An 18,304-nucleotide genomic window follows, 5' to 3' on the forward strand; every position below is an offset into this window, starting at 1 on the left:
GAACATGATTTGTGTAACTGACCCCAATTAGTAGGGATAAGGCTTAGATTAGATGATAGTGACGGTGATGGTTTATTTATTTATTTATTGATCAGCCATACACTCACCAGGCACTCCAATTAGTGGACCAGCCTACTTCTTGGATCAGGCAATCCTGCATGGTGGAGTCTCACGTGGTAAAAGCTCAAACAAACATGTGACTGGTTGCCACAGGTGGTCTTGTGTGGAAGCATGTGTGAGATTAACCATACTCTGGAAGCCTAATGGGTGATTAAAGGATGCAGGTGCTGCAAGGCAACCAGCATCGCAATAAGGTCCCACTAGTCCACTGCACAGGCATAACTGCAGTTAAATTGTGGACCATGCAGACTGCATGCCCCATTGTGGATGGAACAGTCCAAAAGGATAAACCAGCTGATTTTGCGTGTTAAAGTTGGAACACTGGTCAATCTCTTTTTAGGTGTCCAGTTGATGGTCACCAATCACCAATTGGACTGTTATGATCATCCCATCACTGATTTTACCATCTACACTGGAGCAAGATTTAGATGATTCAGATCGGCATCCACAATACTTGTACATTGTGTTGAGTTGATTCACCCATAAGGTATCGTCACTTAATTTTTCTTTTCCTCAAAAGAAATATATTGCAGGTTAAAGCATAAACCAAGTAGACTACACGGTATGGAAAAGATGGGCAGTTCAGAAAACCTGAGATAAGTTGGAAGATGTGGAGATGCGGGGCTGCAACTGCGATCTTGCATGCAAGCGGTGTTGGCGTTGCATGTGCTCAAACTGTTGCAGCCGCAAAGCGAAGTTAATACCATTGTGCACATTCCCTGCATCGTGGTTCCTGTCACCATCCTCCAATATTTGCATACTAGGCATGTGATGCAAAATCTGCATGTATGGATTCCCTGAAGACGTTCGCTTCAATTGCTCGCTGCTGAAAGTGTATGAAGGGACAGTTTTCAATCGAGTCCGTAATATCTTGAAGGCTGCGCTTTGCTGCATACAAATGTACTTAGAATGAGAAGGGGGTAAAAACTAACAAATTAAGAACGCATGCTGAAAATGTTTGGAGAAGCTTTATATCTCAGATCTGAATATTAGCCTCTTAACAAATGTACATCCATTCTGATAAGCCTGATCATCTCTTCTATATATATAATGAGAGTAGATATGGACAATTTCACCGACAAAATTCGTCATTGGAGAGTCGTGCAAGTTTTAAATCCTATAGACAAGAATCACAGATTTCCAATGTCCACTATATGAAATGACCTTCTAATGCAATTTAGGTTTTAATGTTGTAATTTGGTGGCGTGCAGTTTGAGGGCTGGTTTTTCTCCATCCATCCTGCTGCTTTGTTTGGTTGTTTCCTTTTTTCTGGTTTTAATAAAGCTCTAGTTACCAATAAAAAATAAAATTATATAGAAAAAGAAGTTCCCTGCCATGGGTTCCGCGCCCGCCCCCCAAAAGAAAAAAAAAACAAATATTTTAGGGTTTATAAGATTCAAAAACTTTCCTCTGTTTCCCAATTCCTCTCTTCAAGATACAACAGTATTTTTTCAATGATATTCTCCCATTGAGAGACTGCTACTACAGTGATTTACAGGTAACAGTGATCCTTTACTTCATATCAAAGAATCTAAAGCCGGTTTATATACTGCAATTTATGTGTCGACTGTATGCATTTTAGATCTAACATTAATGAATCGTTGTGTTTTATATGTAAACATGCAATAGTTTTTTATTTCTTATTGGATTTGTTCGCTTCTTCTTCTTTTCACCATTCCTTTTCAAAAGATTTTAAAGTGTTTCAACTGAAATGAAACATTGTCATCAGCCAAATTGACAATAAAGTGTGGACTCACCGGAAAAGCTCAGCTGTTCACAATGAGAAGGCAACTACAGACTATGCACAAAATATGGGTTCAAGGATTTAAAAATTCTTCTTTTAATCAGTAAGGAGATTTTATTAAAGAAAAGGGGAAACAGAAAACATAAGGCAAAGAATACAACCCGTGAGGGGACCAAACAACTCAACACACCCACAATACATAAAACACCCACCCCAACCCATAAAGAAGTCCTCTCTCCCAAATCCCAAGAATTCTTTTAAGGACATCTCCGAACTGTTAAGATAGTCGTCAGTCACTCAGACAAGTCTTGTGATAGTTTTTAAACTTCTGTTTTTCTTTCTTTCCTCACAGACCAAATGGTAGGAAAGAAGCATACATTCCATAGAAATCTACCCTTGCAACCTCCTGGGCGAGCCGAATACACCTCAAGAAGCATGGCCAACTGGCTGAAACACCAACACCAAATGTTGGAGACGAATAAAACACAGGAAGAGAAGATGTTCACAATCTCAGCTTCCCTCAAGCACATAATCCAATCATTCACTCCTTTTTCAACTTCAGAGACCTACCAATCATCACACCTTGCCACCGCCCGAAAACCAGTTTAAAGCCAATGACTCCAGCAATCCCAACATTTCTAACCCGTTCTTCCCCTTTTTGAGCCAATCACACTAAAAAAATTAACAACCCTGACACCTTTGCAGATTATTAACCTACAGAGAGATTCAAAGGCAAATACTCAGTGGTCTATCCCCACACCAATGATCCTCCCAAAGGGGTGCAAGACTTTTAGAAGAAAAGATCTATGGCTGGTCAAATCAGTTGAGACTTATATTTTCTTGAAAACAAGCAGTCAAAATAGCCAAAAATGTCACTTTTCCCACCTAAGGGCAAAACAAGTCTAACATTGAATGTTTTGCAAGTTAAAATTAAAAACTAAACAAATGCACATGTACGCACTTACACACTTATGCATGCATGTACACAGAGGGTATGGATAAATATACCTGTGGCAGTAACATAAGAAGACCATACAGAGATTTCAACAGCCATACATAATTCCCAGGTTCAAGAAGCTGCAATTTCCAGCCATCCACAAATTTTAGTCAATATGAGACCATATACCAAGCAAAAATGGTGAGTACTTGTAATAAATTAAGGCATCATCAATCACACCTTAGTCAGGCAAATAGATGGAGTAATGCAGAGATTAAGAAGAACATGGTCTAATAAGCTAACAGGCCACCAAACTAAAGAACATGGACATTGTTTTAGAGTTGCATGTCAGTCTACAGTTTGCTCAAATAATTAACACCAGGCATATCAAATTGAATACGTCATGATTTGCTCAATAGTTTGGCATCTTATAAAATTCCGACAATCACAGAATGAGAAAAAGAAGCAAAAAACATGGTAGTGTGGACATAAATAAATGACACAGACCCAAAGGCTCAAAGCTGATTTTTCTTTTTCTTCTCTCCATGCATAGTAAGTTCACAAGTCAACAGAGGCCACACAAGTGTAAAGAAACCCTACTTGCAACATGGAAGGTCTAGATTGCATTTAAACACTAGTCCTTGGTAAGATGTTAACTGGGTGGGTGTAATTTGCCCTTCCACTTCATTTACAAGCAATAAACAAAGCGACAAAAAACAAAACAGCTAAACATATTCTCTCCAACATGTGATAATGGGAGACCTGCATGTGTGATCAAGTGGGTCCCACCCTTGTTTTGTTTCAATACGTACATGAAGAGAGCCTTATTGCATCATCATTTTTATTATTATTATTATTTTATTTGGGTTTTTCTAAGCATTTTCACTGCAAGTAAAGACAATTGATAAGTATTTTGCATCTAACCACAATCATGAACCCATCTAAAATGGGTCAGGAACCATTTTGGACACAATTGAACAAGGCAGCATGGGATGAGAACCGGAAGGGTCCACAGTCCTAACAGAACCAGAGGTCTCATGCAGAGCACCGGAGTCCCCGAGACCAAGCCTGCTAAGGGTATACCCAGAGAGCCAAATACACCCAACGATAGTGGAATTGCCCTAGTCATTTTCTCTCCTTCCCAGATCTCAAGGTTATACGTGGATCGTTCCAATACATGGTATGGTAAGTCGGGGAACAGGTATAGCGTGCACTACTGCCTCTGGTATGTGATGCACTAGAGGTAGGATCATGTGGGTTGCTCCAATACATACCATTAATTATACAAAATAGAGTCATATTTGATATTGTAATTCATATATGAAATGATGAATCTTATTACTCTAAATCCTACATAACTAGTATTACATTGCATATGCCTGAGATTACATAAATCAAAGAATAAATCACCACGTTTTAAATATAGAGGATGTTTCAAGTCCAACTGCTTGGACCATAAGTTACTGTCCACCTGACCAAAAACTTCCAACCTGGCTAATACATTGTCCGCATCATGAGGATCACCTTGTTCAAACATCAGCCACATCCACTCATCAGGTGGACCACGCATGTATTTTGTCATTTATCAATGGCCAGACACTGTTTTCTAAGGTGCAGCCCACTTAATGAGTTGGATGTGGCATCCATATGATAGATTTTTTAGGTTGATTTTTGCACAAGGTGATTCTTGTGGTGGGGCAACCTATTAGAATCATTGGATGTGGCATGCATATATTGAAGTCATCCATTGGGTGGGCAGAAACTTATGGTCCAACAGGTTGGATTTGATACCTTCTAAATATAAATGTAAATTACAACGTAATAAAAGAAATAAGAATCTAAATCATAATTTCAGGTTGGTAAAAACAGTGATTATGAAGCTGTTGAGTTGGAAACATCGCTATTTGTCTTTGGGAGGTCATTTAACTCTCACTAAAGAAGCCTTCTCTAATATGCTATTGTACTTCATGTCGCTCTTTGGGGTGTGAAGAGCTCCTCCCTTCACTGAGCTTCCAGTCTGTGGAAAGCAGTTACATCGACAGAGTATACGTATCGTAGAGGGATCTCTTTTTCACTCGATGTCGGAAACTGCAACCGTTTCTAGGTGGATGTTTGGGGTGGTGACAGGGCACTTCAGGAAGATTTTCTTAGGGTGGCTTGCCTTGCTACAGATAGGAGCATTGCTGTGGGCCAATGTTATAAGCAGTGGCTCCGTGGTGCGATCTCCCTCTTGCCATATTTGATGGATGAGGAGATAAGAGGAGCTGGTGAGTTTATTGGACCAGTTGAAGAGTTGTTCCTTCGATGGTGTGACGTGCTCATAGGTAGGGTAGTTTTTTGGTCCATTCCTACTTCAGACTAATATGTGAGCCGCCTAGCGCCGGTGGTTGTGGTTTAGGAAAGTGGTGTAGAGAATAATTATTATGCCTATTTTTTGGATATTTGGAGAGATTGAAATAGTTGTTGCTTTCGAAATAGGGAGCTCCTAGGTGGAGGAAATTATTTGTAAAGTCAAGTGGTGTTTTGGGTTGGGCTTCTTATGTAAAGGCAGTTAATTCTGTCAATCTGTGCTCTTTTTTTGAGTTGTAGAGTTGGTTTGTATACATTTCTCACCTTTTGGCATGCTTCTAATAAAATTTAGTTCTCTCTCAAAAAAGGAGGAGGTAATTATCATCATCATCATCTACCCTGTTAGAATGGCCACATGTGACGTGTCCACACATGCGATCATCAATGTTTGGGTCCAGTCTTTGTGCATGGGTTGAGTACATGAGCTTTTGAGTCTATGGTAGTGTGCTTATTTATGTTTCTTAGTGCAAGGGTATTTCTGTAATTTCTCATTTTTAAGTGAGGCCCTACTAATAAAACAAGAGGGGTGGGAACATGTGAGCATGAAGCTCTCCACTCTCTCTCACGTTTTCTCTCTCTTCTCCTTCTTACACTCTTTCTTCTAAATTGAGAACATGGTATCAAAGCGACTTTGATCCAGGTTTTGTTTCTTGATCTCCCTTCTTTACCTTATTTCCTCTCTTCTTATTCTTTTTTCATTCTCTCTAGTGGGAAACCCTAAAGTGTTTGGGGCTGATCTAACATAATCTCTTCCGGGTGTTGTACCCCCACGTGATGGGTGGTGAAATCGTGTTTAACGAGTATATGTAAGGCCCACTTTTGCATTATACCCGCGTGATGGGACAAAGTAAGCCATCGTTCATCCAGTGTGTGGTCTACATTAAGTTTCTTTAAGCATGAAATCAGATTTGAGGGCTGAAAATTCAAATGTTCGTGAAGACCCTCCTTTATTTTGTTGATCGATACAAGTTGAAGGTCGAAATCAGGCATTGATTTAGTACATCAGTTTGTTGGAGAATTTGTGTTGAAGGAAAATTGTTATTATTATTCATATGGATTCCAAAAATTATCCCAAAAGCAATATTTTACCCTCATCGGATTTGGTGCCCCTCCAAATAACATCAATGAAATTGAATGGCACAAACTATCTACAGTGGGCCACATGTGTAGAAGTTTTTGTCTGGAAAGAGAAAAGCTAAATATTTGACATCCCCCGAGCCTAATACCACTGCGACAGATTATGATGATTGGGTGGCAGAGGATGCCCAACTTAGGACATTGTTGTGGAATAGCATGGAATCACATATCAGTGCCAATGTTATCTTTCTCAAGACCGTCAAAGACGTCCGGGATACCTTGAAGGAAGATGTATTCTGGTGAAAAAAGCATTCCATATTTATGAACTCCTACAGAATATATTTACATTTCAGCAGGGAGAAGTGTGGGAGAATATTATTCTGCCCTACACGGCATGTGGGAAGAGTTGAATGTTTATCAACCGTTATCAACAGATTTTGAAGTTATGCCTAGGCTAAGGGGGAATTTTGTGTTGCTAAATTTCTCTCTGCCCGTCTACTGAGTTTGAGCCTATGAGGTTCCATATTCTTTTAGGTAGTGAAATTCTCTCAATGACAGAAGCATTCACCAGAATACGGATGATGGCTAGCATGTCTACTCAAAGTTCCACTTCATCATATCGTTCAGCTTTTATTTCTACAGCAGGCAAAGGTGATGAGGGATTTCGAGGTGAATGTGGTCAAGGCAGTAGATTTGAAGGTAGCCATGATCGAGGTGGTCGTGGTCGTGGTCGTGGTGATCGCCATTGCACCCATTGTGGCCTCAACAATCATAATATTGACTCATGCTAGGATCTCCATAGAAAGCCTGTGTGGGCTAATCAAGTCAACTCTCTGGAGGATAGTTCAAAAGTTACATATCCAATCCTGTCACTCTTGCTGAGCCGAGTACTTCAAATGACCCAGTCACTATGTCCAAGGAAGAGTACGCCAAGCTTATGAAAAAATCATGCCACTCATGCGTCTTCTTTCACTGCTACCATTGCTCAGTCAGGTACATCTTGTCTTACATTTTCTGAGTATACTCCATGGATTATTGATTCCGGCGCTTCTGATCATATGACCAGTGAGCATATAGGTCATACACTCATAGTCATACTCACATCAAGGTGTCCCGTATCGGTATCGGTTGGCGTAACGGTACCCTCCGAAACCGATACGGATACGGGGGCGTAACGGCGATACGGAGGCGTAACGGCCCGTAACGGCGCAAATTTTTTTTTTTGCCAAAAAAATATGAAAAAATATTGATTAAATCCGAAATATTCTAAGCATTCCAAATATGCATTCATTTATAAATTGGAACATGTTTATGGTGGTGTAACGGTCCACTATTTGGTGAGAAGTTGTATCGGACTGTCTGATTAATTTTTTAACCAGGTAACTTGAATTTGACTACAAAATTCATATATTTAATTTTTTTTTTTAAATATGTAATTTATATACTTAACAACTTGATATTATTTCTCCCTATAGTTCTTTAAAAAAAAATGAAATTAAATTTAGGTAGATGGCGTTACCAATTTGGGGCTGACTTGGAGGACCAATCTATTCTCCAAATCAGCCTCAAATTCATGTTATTTATTGTCATTATCCCACTTATAAATTGGTGGACATTTATTGGATAGTGAATCATAAAAAAATAAAATAAAATCAAAAGGTCCTATTTTAAAAAATAAAAACTCACAAATTAATAATTAAAACTATTTAAGTAATTTGATTTTGGCATTGTGAGTTAGCAATTGCAGAGTCCATAATTTAATTGTCAAATTTTAAGTTAATATATGTCTCGTGTACAATTTTTTAAGGCTTGAATTAGGAGGGACTCAGATGTAAAGTGCAACACGTGTCAAAGTTTTTTGGGCCCCACCCGTGATGAATGTGTTATATCCATAACGTCCATTCATTTTGCCAAATAATTTTAGGGCATGAGCCCAAAAATGAGGCACATCCAAAGCTCAGGTGGATTGCACCATAAAAAACAACAATAATTAAATGTTCACCGTTAAAAATTTATTGAGGGCTAGAAAAGTTTTAGATCAAGCTGACATGTGTGTTTTCCCTTCATCCACGTCAATGTGACCCACTTAATAAGTTAGATTGAAAATAAACGTTACAGTGGACTTTAAGAAAATTTTAATAGTGAGCATTCTATAACCATTTTTTCCTATGGTGTGGTCCACCTAAGATTTGAATATTACTAATTTTTTGAATCCTAACATAAAATGACGTGGCAAAATGGATGGACGATATGGATAGAAAATATACATCATAGTGGGCCCCACTTGGGTCTGATCACATTGGATGGAAAATAAACGCTACCGTGCGCGTACGAATTATTTAACGTGAAAATCATTATCTTTGTTGCTATTTTTGATGTGGTCCAGATGATATCTGGATATAAGTCATTTTTTGGGCGGTGCTCTAAAATGATCTCTGAAAATAGACGAACGGTGTAGATGTAATAAATACATCACTGTGGAGCCCATATAACTTTGATCTCCTTTTAACCGTTCGTACAACTCGGAGCTCGAGGAGTGTCAGCGCGCGTCTTTGCGTGACACGTACCTACATCAGTATTAAAAAAAAAAAAGGGCAGAGAGGGAAACGAAAAGAAAAAAAGAGGGAAGGAAGAGAAAAGAAAAAAAGAGGGAAAGGGGGAGGAAGAGATTGAGAGAGAGAGAGCGAGAGAGTGAGAGAGAGAGAGAGGAAGAAGAAGAAGAAGAAGAGGAAGAAGCAGCCGCAGCCGCAGCCGGGCGCAGCCGCAGCTGCTCGAGAAGAAGAACAAAAACAAGAAGAAGACCAAAGAGAAGAAGAACAAGAAAACAAAGGAAAAAAAGGTGAGTTTTTTTTTTTTTAGGGCCCGTTACAGCCGTTACGGTTCCGTAACGGCCGTTACGCCCGTAACGGCCCCTAACAGCCGTTACGGTCACAGAAGAGTATACTCCATGGATTATTGATTCCGGCGCTTCTGATCATATGACCAGTGAGCATAATTTGTTGTCCAAATTAGTCCAGTCTTCATCCATTTCATCTGTTACCCTGGTCGATGGCACTTCTACTAGAGTATTTGGTAAAGGTTTTGTATGTCCTACATCATATCTTTCATTGTCGCAAGTTTTATGTATTCCAAAGTTCCCATTGAGCTTATTATTTGTAAGTAAACTAACAAAATCCATGAATTGTTCCATCAAATTTTTCCCTTCTTATTGTGAGTTTCAGGATTTAAAGACGGGGAGGATGATTGGTGGAGGACATGAATCTAATGGACTCTACTATCTCAAGAATGAAACAACTAAAGCTGGAGCTGCATTGCAAGCTAACATCTCTCCACATCAATGGCATTCCAGGCTTGGGCACCCATAGCTAATTTGAAGTGTCTTGTCTTGTCTTGTCTTTGTCCTATGCGTCTAAATCAGAATGCTAAGCTTGTGAGTTAAGCAAGCATCACAGAGTGTCTCTTCTTTCTCGTGAAGATAAAGTTAGTGATAAAGCATTTTATTTGATTCATTCAAATGGTTAGGGACCCGTTCATATTTTGTCATTTTTGTGGATGATTACTATAGAATGACATGGTTATATTTGATGAAATATTGTTCTGAGGTGTTTATGTGTTTCAAAGAATTTCAGGCTCAATCCAAACTCAATTTGATGCCAAAGTGTGTTCTAAGATCAGATAATGCCGAGGAGTACAAATCAAATATTTTTCACTCATATTTTTTTATCTCATGGCATTATTCATCAAACATCTTGTGCACACGCACTGTAGCAAAATGAAGTTGTTGAACGTAAAATTCGTCATTTTCTTCAAGTAGCGAGGGCATTATTACTAGACAAGGTTTCAAAGAGTTTTTGGGATGATTGCATTTTAACTGCATGTTATCTTATAAATCGGATGCCCTCATCAGTATTAGGAGGTCAAACTCCTTTGTCTATCTTGCATCCCTAGTATCCTTCATTTTCTCTTCCTCTTAAAATTTTTGGATGCATATGTTTTGTACATTAATTTGATCATGTCTCCGATAAGTTTGAACCCAAAGCTATAAAGTGTTTTTTTCTAGGGTACTTAAATACTCAGCATGGCTACAAATGCTATAATCCTATTACCCGAAGACGATGTGTCCATGGATGTCACCTTTTCTTAAACCACTCCATATTTCTCCGATGGTGGACAAACGTTGTAGTATTCCAAAAACTCTACCACCCTTCCTGTGGTGACAAACACAAATTTACCAGAAAAGCAAAGCCACAAAGTCACATCCCAATCCTCCGTCGTTGCAGGTTTACTCTAGACATTCCAAGAGAAGTGTTAAAGCACCTAGTGATGTGCCCTCTGCCAATTCTACCAATCCATCTGAAGATCATCCTCTTTAGTATTCACCAGACTTGCTAAATGAAGTTGATTGACCTATTGTTGTTCAAAAAGATTTACGTTATTGTACTCTACATCCAATTTCCAATTTTGTTTCATTGAATGGTTTATCACCTTCATTTCGGCAGTTTGTTTTGTCCTTGTCGTCTGTGTTTGTCCCTCGATCGTTTCTAGATGCTTTACATTCTGATGGATGGAAATGAGCTATGGAAGAAGAAATTGTTGCACTTCATCAAAATCAAACTTGGACTTTGGCTAAATAACCTGCAGGAAAGCGTGCAGTAGGGTGCAAATGGGTATATACCATGAAGTACAAGTCTGATGGCATTGTGGATCATTTAAAGGCTCGTCTGGTGGCAAAAGAATATACACAAACGTTTGGAATTGACTACTCTGAAACATTTTCCCCAGTGGCCATTCAATTCGTGTGGTGATCTTTATTATTGCAAATTTGGATTGGCCCTTATATCAACCGAATGTAAAAGAACGCATTTCTTCATGATGATTTACTTGAAGAAGTATACATGGAGCAATGGTCTAGCTTTGTCGCTCAAGGGAAGTTTTGAGTCTGTCGGTAAATAAACTCGATTTATGGGTTAAAGCAGTCTTCACATGCGTGGTTTGACAAATTTAGTGAAGTGATGATGCAGTTTGGGATAAAACGCAGTCAGGCTGATCACTCGGTCTTTGTTAGGCAGAGTGAGACTGGCACTCTGGTTCTTGTTGTTTACGTGGACGACATCATCATTACTAGAAATGATAGTAAAGGCATATCTAAGTTGAAGAAGTTTCTGCAGCAACATTTCTATACAAAAGATTTAGGCTATCTTCAATACTTTCTAGGTATTGATGTAGCTCGATCAAATTTGGGAATTAATTTATCACAAAGAAAATATGTTATGGACTTGTTAAAAGAGACAAGTTTAATGGGGGCTAAGCCGGTTACAACTCCCATAGATGCAAACTCCAAATATAGATGAAGGAGACCTTTTTGATGACCCAAGCAGATGTCAGTTGGTTGGAAAATTGATCTATTTAACTATTACATGGCCTGATATTACTTATACAGTCAGTGTAGTTAGTCAGTTTAAGCAAGCCCCTCGCATCTCTCATATGGAAGTTGTGGTCCACATAATTAAATATTTGAAGGGTGCCTCGGGTCATGGAATTCTCTACAAGAGAAACGAACATCTTCGAGTAGAAGGATTCTCTGATGCAAACTCCTTCAAATAGACGATCCACCACAGGTTAATGTACCTTTGTAGGAGGTAATCGTGTTACCTGGAAAAGCAAGAAGCAACAAGTCGTTGCCTGTTCTAGTGCAAAAGCAGAGCATAAAGCCATGGCTCATACCATGTGTGGAATTGTGTGGTTGAAGACGTTGATGTATGAGTTGGGTTTTGTGGCTGATACTCCTATGAACCTATATTGTAATAATCAAGTTGCGTCACATATCGCCAATAATCTAGTTTATCGTGAGAGGACAAAGCATATTGAAGTAGACTGCCACTTCATCAGAAAGAAGGTTGTAGACAAGGAAATATCCACCCCGTTCATCAAATCCGAAGACCAAGTTGTTGATATGTTCACAAAGGCTTTTAAGTTGGGCTCATCTAGACAGGTTTTTGACAAGGTGGGCACTTATGATATATAAGCTCCAGCTTGAGGGATAGTGTTAGAATGGTCACACGTATGATGTAATCACACATGTGGACACATGTGATGTGTCCACACGCGTGACATGATCACACGTGACCATCATGTTTGGGTCCAGTCTTTGTGCACGGGTTGAGTACATGAGCTTTTGAGTTTATGATAGCGTGCTTATTTATGTTTCTTGGTGTAAGGGTATTTTTGTAATTTTCCCTTTTTAAGTGAAGCCCTACTAATAAAACCAGAGGGGTGGGGACATGTGAGCATGAGAGTTCTCCTCTCTCTCTCTCTCTCTCTCTCTCTCTCTCTCTCCTAGATCGAGAACATACCTTATCCCAATTCCCAATTAATTGCAGTCAGCTACACAAATCTGGTTCTACAATTCCATCTTATCACGGACCATATCCTCAGTTAATCCATAGGTCCTCTCAAGTCTTTTCTTACTACCATCCATAAAAATAGCAATCTGGTACGTGACCGATAATATGGATTGCAAGATTCAGAACAGAAGTTGTTGATTTGGGTAACATTGCCCCAGATAATCACATGGCAAAAGGAAACAGAAGGTAGCTTGGAAATTTTAATTGAGCACTATTTCTGGAAAAAAGAAGGGCTTCGGAAATCGAGAAAAAAGAAGGGCTTTTGGTAAAGGTATTTCACCGATGCTGCCTAATCGCGAAAAAAGAATTTCGACTGATCGCAAAACTGCCTACAATCGCCAGGATCAGGCAAGACATGGGGACGAGCTCATCTCCGACAACAGTGCACCGCTAGCAAAAGAAATTGAGAGTTCAGCATCCTGGCATCTTGCAAGTAGAAAGGGGAGACGAAAGGAATGGCTTCGGAAATCCAGGGCAGTAACGAGCTACCCAACCTTGTTTGTTAAGGGCTTCCCGGATGGATGGTACCCCATCAACCTCTGCAGGGTGTTCGGACGGGCTGGTGTTATCTTGGATGCTGTTATGCCCAGAGACAAAACAAGCGGCCATTACAAAGGATTCGCAAATGGGTTCAGAAGAGGAGTTGGCTCGGGCAGTCCAGATGTTACGTGCAGAAAGTTTCGAAGAACACCCCTTACTGGTTCAAAGGGCAAGATTCGGCCCAGAACAGAAGATAGTCTCTCACGGCAAGTCGACGGCCCCAAAGGAAAAAGACCAGCGACAGCCGCCGTCTCAGTTCCTCCCAGTATAACGAAGGCTCTTCGTTAAAGACATACTCCTCGGTTTGTCTTCTTTTCAAAGAACTCAACAACATAAGTATTAGCATCCCGGAGATAAGGGATCATACAACCCCCCACACCCATCTCTCCGACCATATGTCAGGAAAACGTCCTGCGGATCAACGAAGAATCCTTCTCTCGTACTAAAAAGGATCTGGAAGACACTGTCGTCATTACAACTAAAGAGGGCGCCTCGATTCCTCAAGTCTGAAGATGGATAGATGCATGCTACAACATTCAGCCATCTGCCTATATCATCAAACCTATCGGTTATAACAAGCTATGGATCAGGCCAGGCCCGAGTATCAGATCGGACATCCTACTCATGGCAGGGGCTCTGCACAAAGGCGGTCCTGTCCTTAAAGTCCAAAAAGGTGGGATGATTTCTCCCTCTTTGGTATGGAGGAGGTCTGGATTCTCATCTAGGCGATCCCACTAGAATTATGGTACGATGAATTTCTAATCTCTGCAGCATCTGTGGTGGGCTCCTTCATAGAACTGGACCCCAAAACAAAAATCGGTGAAGAAATGGGTATTCTCAGAGCTCGAGTCAGAAGAAGCAAAGGAGATCCATTGCCTCCCCACGTCGAAGTGTTTGCGGACAACAGAAAAATCTTTCTTCCAGTCCAAAGAGAGGAATCTAGTGTCCCTTTGCCCAGATGGGGGGACCTGTGGAGGTTGAGGGAACAGGGAATCCATCCTGCCATACCCGGAATCGGAGAAGAAAGTGCGGCTCCACGGACTTCGTGCTCCCGCGGAGTACGTAACCTCGAAACCATGACAGCTAGCTCTCATGATGGCCCTGCCTATCATCCGTCAGATCGCTCTATACGTGGAGAGCCCCCATCAGAGATGCGTGCCTCTCTCCTCACCGAAAGCTACAGCCCTCCACCCCCTGTCAGAATCCCGTCACATCTTGAGGAACATGGCGCCATCGCTGTCGTTGCCCCCCCGAGTCAAGAAGCCTCCTCACCATCCCTTTCGCCCACACGGCGGAAAGAGATTCCACCACGTCTCCTTAGACCCGCCTCGATATCAACGACGGACGACTTCAGTGATCGCTCTCGTCCATTGACGTCACGTGTCGGATCATTAGACTTGGCTCCGCCAGATAACGCTGACAGGCTCACCATCTTGGATCCAACTCTCAGGCCCGGATCGGATTCGGCCCCTTCCGCGCCTATCGAGTCAGACACACCTCAAGAGTCGGATCCGAGCTTCAATCTAAATCTATCCCCCAGACCCGACTCTCTCTGGGACCATAGATTAATTCCAACACATTTTTCTGCGTCCGCCGCTACATCCTTTGTTCTCCCTCTTAATTTTTCAAAGACTCGGAACTCTCCTCCCAATCGACTAGCTTCGAAACTAGGGCCCACATCTTCCATGGGCCACTCCGATTCAACAAGTCGGACCTGCCTCCCCGATCTTACTCTTCACCTTCTAGATAGCATTGATACAGGGGAATTCGATCAGCAGTCTTACAATTCGGAGAATCCATCTACTCTCAACTCATCTCCCCCTTCCCCTTCTGTCTCTAATACTTCGTTTTCTGAGCATGCTCTTATCACCCTTTTGCAGGATGATTTGGGAGATCGGATTATAGAAGCTTAGCTACTCCATATTCGAATCGGCGATTCTACCGAGCAAGGGATCCTTATGGAAAAGAAGCTGATAGACAATGAAAGTAAAACGACCCTCTTCAGCACTATCCAAAAGAAAAAGTGGATCAAAGACACGATTAGTCATGTTGGAAGGGTCATCGGTCTATCCTTTGAGGATCGCTCTGAAGACTACATCGCTCTGTTTCAATGCATGGAAGCTCGTGGCAGAACCCTGTTAGTTTCTAAATCCCCAAATCTCGATTATCCAAATCATGCAGCAACAGAGAACTGCAACGCCTTGCCTCCTCCACCGGATCATCTCTGGACATTCCTCAGGTTGCAGACCGTCAAGCTTCTCGGCATAGCATGGTCCCCCAATGAAGATCATCTCTTGGAATGTTTGTGGGGTAGGGTCGAAGCAGAAAAGGAGATTGATAAAAGAATCATGCGGGTCCCACAATCCCGACATCATCTGTCTCCAAGAAACAAAAATCCAGAATTTTAGTGAGAGGATAATGGGCTCTTTGTGGAAGGCATCTGATGTCAAATGGGTGGTGTTGAACGCTATCGGAAGTGCTAGTGGCATTTTGATCACATGGAGATCCTCCAATTGGAATCTGGTCGATTACTAGTCTGGCTCTTTCTCGGTTTCTGCTGTTCTATTAGATATCTCCTCTAACAAGAAGTGTCTCATCTCGTCCGTCTATGGTCCCACTTTGGATGCCAAAAGGGCAGAATTTTGGGATGAACTGACTGCTTCAAGACTGAAATTTTCGGGCCCTTGCTGCTTCGCTAGAGACTTTAATATCACCAGATACGCTGAAGAAAAATCTCACGGCATAACGATCTCCTGCAATGCAGTCCTTCTCAAACTAGATAGATGATCAGGCGTTAGTCAATCTCCCTCTTCTCAGCTCTAGATTCACCTGGTCCAATGGTAGATTATCCCCCTCTCTGGCTAGATTAGACAGATTTCTTGTCTCCTTAGATTGGCTGGAAGGATCCCCTCTGGCCTCTCAGATCGTTCTCCCGAGAACAACCCCAGACCATAGCCCGATCATGCTGTCATCCGACGATTATAACTCGGGCCCGAAACCCTTCAGATTCGAATCCTCCTGGCTTAATATAAAGGGCTTCTTTCAGATGGTCTCAAATTGGTGGGGTGGTTTTCAGGTTGCAGGTTTTGCTAGTCACGGGTTATGCAGAAAACTCAGATTGCTCAAAGACAAACTGAGACAATGGAAAGATGAAGTTCCTTCTAAAAGGGACTCGAAAACGGACCTAATCAAGGCAGATCTGCCAGCGATTGACATCAAAGCTGAAGACGGAATCATGTCTACTGAAATCCTCCACAAAAGAATTCAACTTATCCAAAATTTGTCTGCCAGGGTGTTTGAGGATGAAATCGATTGGAAACAAAGGTCCCGCGCCAAATGGCTCAAAGAGGGAGACGGAAACTCAAAATTTTTCCACAACATAGCTAGTATGCATGCTAGAACAAATCGAATCAGCAGCGTCATTGTTGATGGCCGTCGTATCGAAGATAAAGATGAAATTGCTGAGGAAGCTATAGCTCATTTCAGTTCCTTACTCAGCAAAGAGGAATGGGACAGACCGCGCCTCGATCACCTTTGGATGGACTGTCTGCAATCCTCAGACGCTAACGCCCTTGAGGCTCCGTTCATGGTGGAAGAAGTGCGGAGGGCGCTGGTGTCCTTAGGCAGCGACAAGGCCCCTAGCCCCGACAGTTTCCCCATCTGCTTCTTTAACCATTTCTGGGAGGTGATCAAAGAAGACATCATGCTCTTCTTCAAAAAATTTTACAAAAGAGGTAAATTGTCTAAAGGTTTGGGAGCCTAGTTCATTGCGCTCATTCCCAAAGTTCACGGTGCAAGCTCGCTCAAAGACCTCAGACCTATTAGCCTAATTGGAGGTCCCTACAAAATTCTGGCAAAAGTCATGGCCTCTCGTTTGAAGTCTATTATCGGGAAGATTATATCCAGCCATCAAAGCGCGTTTATCCCTGGGAGACAGATTATCGACTGCGCGCTTATTGCCAATGAATGCTTGGATTCGTGCCATAAAGACGGTTCGAGAGCTATCTTCTGTAAGCTGGATATCGAAAAGGCCTACGACCACGTGGATTAGAACTTCCTCCAATATATGATGAAGCGTGTGGGCTTTGGCGACAAATGGCGTGATTGGATCAGCGAATGTTTAGGGTCAGCCCATTTCTCCAACCTCATTAACGGGACCCCGAAAGGCTTTTTTAAGAGTTCCAGAGGCATCCGCCAAGGGGATCCTCTTTCCTCCTTTCTCTTTCTCATCGTGGGAGAAGCCCTTTCTAGAATGTTACAGTTAGGACAAGAAGCAGGCATCTTACGCAGCATCAAAATGAGAGGTATATCAAATCCAATCTCCCACATTCAATACGCTGATGATACTCTCATCTTTAGCGTAGCTGACCCTATCAAGGTAGATAATGTTCGCACCACCATCCTCTGTTTCGAGGCTGTATCAGGCCTAAGGATCAATTTGGCCAAATCAAAAATGTTCGGAGTCAATTTAAGGGATGAGGAAGTTTCTATATTCGTTGAATCTTTTGGGTGCTCCTCGGTTTCGCTTCCGACCTTCTTCATTGGCCTTCCGCTATGTCTAGGACCGCCTCCTAAATCCCCCTAGGACAAGATCATAAACAAGTTTGAAAACTACCTGGCCAGATGGAAATGTAGATACCTCTCTTTGGGAGGCCAAATTACTCTCATTAAGGCAGCTCTCTCTAACCTGCCTATTTACTTCATGTCCCTCTTCAAATGCCCTCCCTCTATTCTGGCAAAGCTAGAAAGTCTAAGATGTGACTTCCTCTGGAATGGCAAAGAAGAGAAGAAAAAGTTTCATCTTGTCCGATGGCATCAAGTCTACAAACAGTTCAAGGATGGAGGAGTGGGGATTAAAGATCTCAAGAGGATGAACAAGGCCCTTATAGGGAAATGGATTTGGAGACTTGGGACCGAGGACGGTAGCCTTTGGAACAAGATAATTAAAGGAAAATATGGCAGGTCCATCGGTGGCTGGTGGACCAAAGACTCTACTCGCTATAGAGCCTCGGCCCTCTGGAAGGGGATCCAATCGCTAAAGAAGGAAGTTCTCACTAGCATCAATTTCATCTTAAGCAATGGCGCCAAGATCCGGTTCTGGGAAGACACATGGGCGGGAGATGCTCCTCTTAA

At 41.7% G+C, this 18,304-nt stretch overlaps 1 protein-coding gene across 2 annotated transcripts in view; it reads right to left on the reverse strand.

Annotated features, from left to right (window-relative positions):
• The window catches only part of LOC131228155 (protein VAC14 homolog), a 41,955-nt gene that overhangs the window by 1,361 nt on the left and 22,290 nt on the right, over positions 1–18,304 (reverse strand). For both annotated transcript variants that reach the window (XM_058223985.1, XM_058223986.1), the window contains exons 18-19: positions 2,873–2,941; positions 712–1,008 (exon numbers count right to left, since the gene is read on the reverse strand). In XM_058223985.1, coding sequence (XP_058079968.1) covers positions 712–1,008; positions 2,873–2,941 — 366 coding nt within the window. The remainder of the gene's footprint in view (positions 1–711; positions 1,009–2,872; positions 2,942–18,304) is intronic.

The sequence above is a fragment of the Magnolia sinica genome, chromosome 15 (genome assembly GCF_029962835.1).
Source record: "Magnolia sinica isolate HGM2019 chromosome 15, MsV1, whole genome shotgun sequence".
In the NCBI taxonomy this organism is placed as follows: Eukaryota; Viridiplantae; Streptophyta; class Magnoliopsida; order Magnoliales; family Magnoliaceae; genus Magnolia; species Magnolia sinica.